The sequence below is a fragment of the Aythya marila genome (assembly GCF_965140915.1).
Source record: "Aythya marila genome assembly, chromosome: 2".
Classification (NCBI taxonomy): domain Eukaryota; kingdom Metazoa; phylum Chordata; class Aves; order Anseriformes; family Anatidae; genus Aythya; species Aythya marila.
Window position 1 is genome coordinate 143,768,818 of NC_139043.1, and position 11,188 is coordinate 143,780,005.

The following is an 11,188-nucleotide window of genomic DNA, read 5'->3' on the forward strand; positions in this document are numbered from 1 at the left end:
AAAAAATGAACAAAAGTCTTTTATTTCTGCCACTTAATGAAATCTGGAAAAATCCCTTGTGGTTTTCATGTCTGACATCTCAATTTTGACAATTATGAAAGCCTTCTGCAGTCTCCATTTACAGACTAAAATAATACAGCTTTCATTTCAAATCAGTCAAGTTAAAAATACTTGGCAAACCCTTTTAAGAGGCTAAATATCAAGCCAATTTAAGAACTGTGGTGAGTTTTGACCCATTTTCAAATGTTTACAATGTCTAGCACATTTCTTTCCTTATTCCCATCCACACAACCTCACCTTTGCAAGGCAGAAGCAGGCCAGCATTCTCACTCGGTAGAAGCACTGTTCCTGTTCTAGTATATCAGTGAGTGCAAGCCGTGATGCTGGCGTGGGGAACTTTTCCAATGCCAGAATGGCTTCTTCTTGTGCAACCACGTCTCGCTCATATCGAAGCTGATACTGCCACATGAAATCAGACTGTTCAAATTCTACCTTCCTCAGTACTGACATATCAGGGTCTATTCTTATCCAGAGCAAAGGGGAATCAGCACTAAGACAGACACGAGAAACATTAATAGTTTACAGCATTTCAAGACTCCAGAAATCAAAAAGATGTTCTGACTTGTTATGAGTTATGTTTGAATTATTTAGAGTCCAAGAACCATACATGAATTTAAGTTAGAAGTGACTTTTGAAAGTCACCTGATCCAGTCTCCCACTCCTAGGATGGCAACTCTACAGCCCTCCAGGGCAATCTGTCCAAAACTTAAATATGTCAGTAAATGCAGTAGTTTCACTATTTTTAAACAACAGGTGTGAGTTCATGGTAAACTATTGTATAATCTCAGTGTACTTAAATCTTCTTCCTCAGGTACTGTCGTGGCTGAGCAGCACACTTTATCACCTTCTACACTTGAAGACTACCAGAAAAAAAATAAATCAAAAACCCATGGTAACCACCTAAAGCTTTGCGTAAGGCTTTCATCAACAGACATGAAAGTACTTTACAAACACAAACATGCTATTGTGTTGAAAGCTGACAAGGGTAACCATGCAATTGCAGACAACTGTCAGGACAAACAATCATAAAAGCAAAAGTATCATCAAGCAGGGTTAAAGTTTTAGTCCCAAAGAAGAATTTTCTTGCATTCTTTGTATTCAGTTGTATTCTGCACAAGTGTTTTATACTTAGTATTCAGACAGCACCATTACAGTACAAGTCATTCATGGGAACAGGAAGCACAAATAGGAGCTAGATGCTAAATGCTCCTAAAAACAATCTAAAAATCATTTATTCATGTCTGTTAATATAGAAATTATAACAGTGACCTGCTCAATGACTATATCCCCTCTATAAAATTATTTCTGGGCATTTTTAGATAAGGTTTTATTTACTAGTAATCTCCAGCACTTTAAAGGAGATGAGCAAACTATCCTTCTACAATGAGACACCGTTTAGTTTTCAAGAAAAGATAATTTACTTTCATCAGCAAGCAAACAAAGCACCAACACCTACAAACACCTTCCTGAGAGAAACACCAGCTCCAGCTCAAGGAGGGTAAAATGCATATTTACTCTGTGCAAGAGTTTGCTTCCATAGAGCTAAAGAGTTCCTCTGAAATTAATGTCCTGTCTACCCCAAATATATTCTTTTTGATATGAAGCATTTCAGCATTCATTTGTAATCTAAAAAGATTCCTTTAAAATTAACCAAAGAGCACTGAGATAAAGAAGTTATGGAGTTAAGTTAAATGGTCTTCATCAAGGTTCAACAAAAAACACTGACTTTTGTCTTGAAATCTGCCAGTCATATAATGAAGTCCAACTTTACTGTCAAATTCTTCAAACAACATGCTTCAGATAAGGGTGATATGGCTCAGTGTCACACTGAGAAACTTCAGCTATCTAACTTACTCCATAGCAGAAAGGTCCATGTCCACCTCCTCTCCATTCATCAGTGGAATCTTTTTTTTCTTATTTCTATATAGAAAAAATAGTAAATAAAGTTAGTATTTAGAGATTACCATACTAGCTAAGATATGCTTAAAAATGGAGATTAAGTTTGCTAGAGTACTGTGTATTTTACCACACCAAAAAAAAAAATTCTTAACAGGTAAAAAAAAAAAAAAAAAGTTAAGCTGTACATTAGTTCAGAAAATAATCCACTGGGGTCTCTAACAGAAAAGGAAAACTATGTATGTGCTTTATCCATATATCCTCACTATCAAGGATTGATACAAATGATACTTCTCTTGAGAGAAGAGATACTTCTCTTCCCTGTCTACCCCTTGGAGAGAAATCCCATTCGAGGGCTTTTTGAAAAATTTGATGAAGCAAAGGGCTTCATTGAACTTGTTCTCCTTTACAAACAAGTTCTCTATAAAACTTTTTACAAAATTTAAGACCTTTATTCAGAACTGCATATAAAACATAAGGTTTCTTGCTGTTCACAAAAAGCAGTAAATTCTATTCTCTCCCCTTACATCACAAGTAAATCTTATTCAGTAGAATCAACAAAATGTAGTTATAAAATTTAAAAAGCAACTATTTATTATCAATGCCCTACACATTTTCATGTATCCACAGTAAAAATGTTTACAGTTTATGTATTTCTTACCTTCTGCTTTTAGAATGGCAAGGTATATCATGCTTAAGACTGTTTTCTTCAATCTGCAATGTATGGTTAAATGACCCATCAAGTTCTTGCACTGTTACTTTAAGAGGACCCTTAAAGTTCAAAAGATTGTTATTAATGTTAAAAATAATGTTTATTAATGTTCATATCACACTTAGATGTATAGGTAAAATATGGAAAATTGACCTCACCACATATTTCTGAGTCCCAGGAGATGTGTAGTCTTGTTTTATTTCCAATTCCAAAACATTCCGTTTTCTATTAAATGCAAAGCTGCCGTAAAATTTGACCACTCCACTCTGATCTCTAAAAAGCAGTATAGGAATTCTGCGGCACAATGCAGTAACTATAAACAAATATAACTCCCAAGGTTTTCATTTACTTTTTACACTTGCTTTATGCTTTTTTAACTCTAAAATCTCCTATCCCAAGAAAACAGGAAATGGAAACATGTTCCTTCATAAGCATTTCCATTTTTTTTCTTTAAACGGTTCTTTAATGTACATTCATGTACACACAGGAAAAAAAAAAAAAGTACAGTGAAAATTATCCAGGAAGAAAAAATTCATCATGAAAAACTACACTGGACCTCCCCCCATTCCAATGTCCCTGAGGTGCTCTCAGAGAAAGTTACTGAGTAAATGTTTAGTAATTTCAATATGACTTGTTTTAATCAATTAAACCAAATTAAGAGGAAAATGTAGTGATCTTCTGTTTTCTACCTGTGTTGCACTTAATTATTTTATTGCAGTTTTTCAAAAATGGGTCATTGCACGTGTTGTTCAGATGTATACAGAATAGGTCACATATATATGAAGCTACACAATGTGACCAATAAAAAATAGTTATCTCATTCCAAATTTTATTACAGGCAATAATTTCAGGTAAACTGTTCATTGAATAGCTTCGCCATTCATTATTATTTTGACAGCCATTACTACAGTTTGTTTATAATAAAACTACAACACTAGGAAGAAGTGTTTTAGGCTAGGGCATGCTCCCAACAAGTGCCTGATGACATATGGCAAAAGCAAGGAAAGAAACCTGTTCTGTTTCAAGGAGGTTTCCTATCACACATTAACTTTTCTTCCCAAATACATGCATTTTGCTAAATAGATAGCTCAGACAGACTGGTTCTGTTCATGGTGGTTGCCTTCATAAAGGTCCGTGACATTGCCATTGGGTACAACTTAAGGCATTTTAGTGGTTTCCTTGCCAGAAAGTTGGAACTCAGCAACAACACAGCAAGCAGTAAGCAGAGCTAAGACAGTGATTAGTTAGCAGTAGTAAGATATCCTCCCAAACAATGCAAACAGCAGCTGAGGGCTTACAAGGTGGAAATCTAAGACTCACCCAACTCAGATAGTAATGGTAAAATTGGTAGAACGTGAATGTATACAGATAAAATACCTATTTTCTGCAAGTGCTTTGCACAGTTAAGTACGGAAGCTAGCATAATGGATATTCACACTGTATGTACACTTTTAGATATAATACTAACTTCTCCTATTATTCTATAAAAATCATACATTGATTTTTTTAGTTAGATAGATTCATGAATGTGATGCATGGCAAAAGTCAATTCAAACACTCTACATATAAATATCTATTTTTGCTTTCCGTTATAAGTCAGGTATGGCTTTGCTACAGTCCTGTATTGTTTTAACCTGCAGTCACTTTAATTAAAAGTGCCAATTAAACCTGTTAAATGAAGCAAATTTAAGTTTACCTTCACATCAATCCAAAACAATAAACCCTATTTCTTGATTAACATCACTGCAATTTGAAGCATCAACACTCAGATTTTTATTTGAGTTAGACCTGAAGGTCTAACACCAACACAAGCTACCAAGCTGTTAAATACTAGTTTATTTTAAACCATCAATCCGTGCTTTAGGTTACGCATTCCATGGTGATTTACTGGAAATCACATCTAAAAATGCACCAGACTATAGCATTTTCCATGTCAGACTTCAGCATATTTCTATGGGCAGTGTCCTCTGGAATTCCTTTAGTGTAATTTGGCCTTGAATTCCACCAGAGTTTTTGTGCTTCCTTCAAAATAATACTTAAAATCGCAGCAATTCCTTCTGGTAAAGAACACCCAAAAGAGCTAGCAAACTCTAAATGACTATAAAACGACTATGAACCTGTGACTCAGATCTATTTCTAATTCAAAGAATAATGTACTTAAATGTTTAAAGCAAAGATATGAAATATCTTTCTTCACATTCCTTTTGTAGTGCCAATTAAAAAACAAATTCATTCTCCATATTAACAATCCAAACCAAGAATAAAAAGGATACACCCACTGCTTTATTAAAGGTTGGATGTCTTTGCCAGAGACATTTGAGATAGATTTCAAAAACCCAGATGTGGAAACCAACATCTGACTCCACATGTGTGACTGGAACTTCTGAGATGAAGCAGTGCTGGCCAGACTCAACAACTTGTTGAAAACCTAAAATGATAAAAAGTAATTTCTTTCATTAAGCTCTTCAACATACAAAATAAGCCTTTCTTTCCTGATTAGTTGCAATTGAATTGTAACTAAAGGCCAATAAAACTCATTCCTTGGTAACTGACTTCAAAAAAAGTTTTTCAAAATAAAAATATTTCAGAAAATTATTTGCTTGTCCATATCAGAAACTGTGATTTGCAGACATGAATGCATCTTTACTTGAGGCAAACTATCCATGATGCTGAGAAAAGAGATGAACCCCCAGCTTCGTTACATGAAGGGTGTTTTAACAAAAATAAACTAAAAATGTCATCTTTGCTCATAATTGCTGCAGGTACAATTTAGGCAGCTTTTTCACAAATAGAAATGAACATGAAGTGTACCAAAACAATTTTTGGCAGCCATTTTCTAGTTCTACCCATCTCTAATGGACTACACTTCAAAAACCAGGCAATTTATGAAGTTAGTTACTGCAAGCACATGTGACCTTCATTTACCAAATTAGCAAGGTACTTTTAAATCACTTCTTTTTACCTGAGCTTTCTCAAATAACCAACTTTTTAGGAGTGACAAGTATACCTTTTTTTTTTTCTTTTATAACTTAAGCCAACACTTCACACACTTCCTTACCATAGTCTTACACAATGTCCATTATAAGTCCATAAGCTTTTAATAATTATCTATAGCAAAACAGATCACTAAGTAAATCTGCTTTTTAGAAACAGAAGTCATGAGGTTCTCTGTTAAACTTCCTAGTATCCCTTTTCTCAAAAAAAATAATGTAAAGAATAATTAAAATTTATCCAAGGAAAGGTTTAAATCTGCTGTATTTTCAACCTGATAACAGCTGCTTATAAGAAGTTTTAGCACATCCACATACTTGTTATCTTTAAAAAACAGGAATCAGATGCTGAAAGGAAGAAGTATCACCTAGTATCTAGTTTGGTGCTTCTTCATAACACCCTATCTTTTTAAGGCATGTCACAAAACATTTAAAGAAACTACAATTCTGCAGAAGTTTAATATTTCAAAATAAAATGACAATCTTCAATTCAACTGTTTCTTCTAATACAAAGATCTATGCTCCCTCTAGCACTGAAAATGTTATGCAGTGGAAAGAACAGAAGCAAGATTCTCTTTACTTTCATCATTAATATCTGACTACATTAGCTTATGGTGACACTAGTTACCGTAGCAAAACTACTAGTTAAACGGGTTCTCAGTGTTAATAACCAGTCATTTACCCAAAGCAATGAAATACCCTAATATTACTAGTTATGATTAAGAATAATAGCTTACCTTATCCTAACACAATGATCAACATTTTATGTTAGTTCCATGCTGCTTAAATTACTACTTAAAATATAAATGGAATCCTATGAAAAGCTGATTTGCTTTCTTAACTTTATTTTATGAATAGAAATTGCAAATGAAGACAAGTTATCTATACTCCTCATAAACATTTAATTACCTACCTGTAACATGAACTCCATGCTGATCCTGTTCTCAATCAGTCTCATAACAAGATGTGCTTTACACTGGAACATAGTGTAATACTCCCAGGAGAGTGTATGAGGGTGCTTGATAGAAAAGTGCAAATGTGACGCAGGGCTGAAAAATAAAAAACAACTTTGTTTTTTTCATTTTAAGGAATGAAAACTAAAATATAACTTAACAACTAAGATTACAGGCACACCAACGTTAAGATCTCTTCTACTGCTTTAAAGATGTAAATTCTGACACTTGAAATGACTGCACAAGAAAGGTTACTGGGGTGCATGTAGCTGGAATACAGCAAGTACTGTATAGAGAATAATGACAGGTAATACACGCTGCACAGTAACTTCTCAAAATACTGGTAGCACTGAAAAACAGAGCAGGGAATCTATGACTTGACTTTGGAAATTACTCAAATTGCATTCTCCCTGTTCCACTTCCACTTTCAAGTGCTTGTACATAGTTAATATTTTACATTTAAGCAAATAACTTTTGCAATTAAATACAGTAGGAGCTTTAAGATTCAAAAAAGACTTTCATGATCAATTGCCCTGAGTCATCACATTTAATTTTAGTTAGCAACTTTATGCTTTCAATAGTTTGGCAAATAGATGCCTTCTAAATTAGCTATCATACCAAGGCAGACTATGCAGAGCATCGTGCTACCACTGCCACACTATTTCCGTAACTTCCTGTGGTGCTCCTTCATACATACCCTTTGTGTCTATAAGCAAAATACTTAAAACAGTCTAATTTCATTCCATATCAGAAGACAGCCACTGACACCCTGAAACTTTTCAAAGCAGGACTGATTTCTGGATACCCTTAGTGGCTGTACAGCAGTAAAGCACCAAATGACCTAATTTTGATGCACTATAAAGTAAAAGTTTCACACTTCAGAACAAGAACTTTCCAAACTTTAGCTCAGTTTCAAAGTAGAAAAGTAACTTTAATATTGCATCTCCCTAGAAAAGTAAGATGTTTTTGCCCTTTTTCAATTATTTGAGAAGATAATTCTGAGTTTATTTTAGTGATGAACCAAGGCTGTGGAAACAGTATTGAGTTTTGCTTTTTTTTTTTTTTTTCTTGTAGTTTTTCTTTTCTTCTTCACACTTGAGTTTTTTTTTCTCATGAACTAATAACAAATACCTTAAAAAAAAAAATGGACCCACACCATGCCGGGCCAACTTCTTAAGAAACAGAAATCCAGACTTATTTTATGCTGGTTGATAAATGACAAATTAGGCATTGTGCTGTAGCAAATGCCAGCCACTTAAAACTCCAGGGTTCAAAATGGGATTTTCCAAGGATTCTCACTTATAGATTACCTAAAGGAACCATTTCAAGATGGACAAGGCAAGAGATTTGTCCAAAGACTTTAGGAGACATCGCAAGACAGAATTAAATAATTTGTGAATTTTAACTATCAAAGACAAGAGGTGTAATCCTGATCTTTCATACCTACCTGAGTAGGTATGCTCAGCTACCTGAGAAAAAGACAGATCTTCCAGGAAGTTTATAGACCTATTAAAAATGTATTTTTGACGAGCCTTTCCATGCACTTGTAAGGCGTATGGCAGTAGGAAGCTTTCTAACAACAGAGAAGATCAGTATCTGGATTCTTGTCTGCAACTGTTAAGGTTTCAGAAGATAGCATGGACCAAGACAGCCGTAACACCTTAGCCTTTTTTTCCAACCCTTTTATTTACTTGGAGATTCCCTTTACTTTACTCGTGAACATCTGTATGAATATCAGGTACACTCACTATATGGATAAGAACAAAGTTAACATTACTACTTGCTGTTTCTTTTTGGTTAGCAATTATTGAAGTCTCCCTTATCAAAATTGTCCTGCAATTTTGGACACTTCTGTATTCTAGGGTAAAGAAGGGTTAGCAGCCATGAAATTGAAATGCAAGAATGGAACTGAGGTTGTGGCTCAGACATTATATAATAATTTGGTCTCAGTATAAAACTTTGTATCCAGCTTCAAATTATACACTTGATTGACTTTGGTAAAATTCTTTTCTTAAAAATTATAACTGAGCCAGGACCACATTCTTGGCCTTCTTAAATTCACTAAGCGTTGATTGATTTCGGCACATTATTTAACTGCAGATTAAAACAGACCAGTTCGATTGCATTTGAGAGTTGTGTTTTGTAGTTTATTCAGTTTAAATACTTTTCTTCCCTTTGTATTTTTCTTTAACCATTAGACTTTTAAAGCAGTTACTGGATTGGCAACAAATAAGAATTCAAATTAGCAATATGGGCCTAGGACCTTTCTCAAAGTGACAAGCGAGCTAGTAGCTCTTCCATGGAAATTTATAACCCTTGTGCTCTTGAGCACAGTCCAGTCATTCAGTGCAAACCTGTCAATCTGCTTCTTCCACTTGAAATGCATCTTTATACACTTCTTGAGGCTTTTATTTTTTTTACAGCAGGGTGGTACCATCACAGTCAAAGACTGAAGACAACCAAAAATGCAAGAACACCAAATGAAGAGGTAACAAGCACAACACTTCACTTCGAAGCTTCAATGCCATACAGCAGTTAACCTGCAGTTTCCGTTCCTTCATTTTCCCAGGCTTTGGGACTTTTTTCTCAAAAACAAACAAACAAACAAACAAAGCCACCAAAGTTCTGGAGAGCAGTGTTTGTATTGCAGTACATATATAAACAGAATTTGTGATACCTGTTTTGTACAAAAATTAATTTACCTGAAAAGTTTTTTCCAATGATTTCTTTCCATATTCTAATTCAGGTGAAAATGAGATTATTGTCCAATCTAGTTTATCTTTATATAATTACGAATTGGGACTGCTATAATGTAAATATGTTTGGCAGGAAACATTATCATAACAATCAGAACAAAGAAATGCAAAATATATGTTGAAGAAAAATGCTCTAGACATCACCATTATGAAAATTTCCTCCCTAAATACGAATCATTTCCCAGAGGCAGGAACACATACTTAATTTAAGTGCAAGGAGACTTTGCAATCTATAAGAAACAGCAAGTTGTAATTTATATTTAAGTGATGTTACAATTATCAAGCCATAATAGAGAGAAGCAGCAAGATACACATGGGAAGACAATTTCTAACCATGATACATCACACAGAGGAAACATAAATTTAAGGGGATTAGAACAGGAATTGGTCAATTATTTGGTTCCAATTAAATACAATTAAATACTAAAATTAACACTTACAAAGTAACTTTTCTTATAGTACATTTATATTAATGTAGCCTTTTCCCTAGTTTATTCTGATCCCATTAGCCTAGATTTAGTTTCTCTGTGAGGGAATACGCTGCCAAGTTGTAACTCTGCCAATTAAAAAGTCTGCCAAGACCTAACTCATTACCCCACATTTTCCTTAAGAAAGAAAAAAAGGACATCATGACCAATATGCCTAAAATTGATGCCATTAGCTGTGACTTAGTTTTCAGTGGTATATGCAACAAGGCCACCTAGGTACTTGTCTGCTTCACTGCTTTGAAATAGGGCAGTGAACTAAATCAAGATCTGTCATGAGCAGTTGTTGAGGATTCACCTGGCTGGGAAACTGGCCAACACCTATTCCTGATTTGAAAGAACATTTCCTTCTTTCTTCTTCTCCCTAAACCAGATCGTTATTCATATTTAAGTGGGTTATCTGTATACTTGGTTCAATCTTAAATCCAGAGTTTTCATTTTGAATGGAAAGAAAAAACACAACAGGATTTGTACCCAAAAGCAAGAGAACCACTGCTGCAAAAAATTTAGGTCAGATTTTCCTAACGGGGGCTTCTGCTGCAGTAAGAACTTAAGTTGATGTATTCTGGCACTCCATCTACACATTCTCCATTTGTTTTGCACATGCTGCTCATGAGTTTCCAAAGAGCACCTTTTTGTAAGGCTGTGTCATAACTAGATTAACTTATCCAAGATAAGGAAAACACGACAAAAATGTGTCACTGACACCTGGACCAACTTACTGATCTGCTTTCCAATCTCCAAAATTTCCAATTTTGACCAATGCTATTGAGTGGGTAGTGCAGGAGTAGCACAGAACAGGTAAGGAGAAGGTTCCTAAGCTAGCACTACTGAAGCTACAGTTACTAATGAAAACACCAACTCAGACTGTTCACAGTTATCAGTGGTGCTCATGGACAACTGATCTAATATTTCCCCACCCCAATTGATAAGACAATTTTCATGCAAGATTTTAAGGTAGTAACGAGGTAGTAACTGACAGTGGACACAAAAACAGCAAAAAAGAAGAAAACTGATAATACCTTAAGCAGCCTAAAGATTACTAACTACTCTATAAATAGCTCAGGCCAAAATTCTGGCTCCATCTTCACTCTCATCCTCTTACTAAAAAGTAGTTTCATAACAGTATTAAAAACATTCATTGTATTTTATTCCCTTCAGGATTTAAAGTGAAAGAAAAATAAAACAACAGTGACCCATATACTCAAGATGTACTTTATGAGACTGGTAATAGATGCCTTGGGCAGCTGCAGTTCTTCAGCCTTTGGCCTTATGCCGCACAACACACCCAAGGCATATATTAACGGCCCCATAAAAACATACCCTGTAATGACTT

The 11,188-nt window shown here is 34.8% G+C and overlaps 1 protein-coding gene across 1 annotated transcript in view; it reads right to left on the minus strand.

The window, feature by feature from the left end:
- The window catches only part of TAF2 (TATA-box binding protein associated factor 2), a 55,445-nt gene that overhangs the window by 28,740 nt on the left and 15,517 nt on the right, over window positions 1–11,188 (minus strand). Inside the window, exons 10-16 of the mRNA XM_082755398.1 lie at window positions 9,962–9,972; window positions 6,572–6,707; window positions 4,942–5,096; window positions 2,827–2,941; window positions 2,618–2,727; window positions 1,915–1,980; window positions 298–550 (exon numbers count right to left, since the gene is read on the minus strand). Of these exons, the coding sequence (XP_082611524.1) occupies window positions 298–550; window positions 1,915–1,980; window positions 2,618–2,727; window positions 2,827–2,941; window positions 4,942–5,096; window positions 6,572–6,707; window positions 9,962–9,972 (846 nt within the window). The remainder of the gene's footprint in view (window positions 1–297; window positions 551–1,914; window positions 1,981–2,617; window positions 2,728–2,826; window positions 2,942–4,941; window positions 5,097–6,571; window positions 6,708–9,961; window positions 9,973–11,188) is intronic.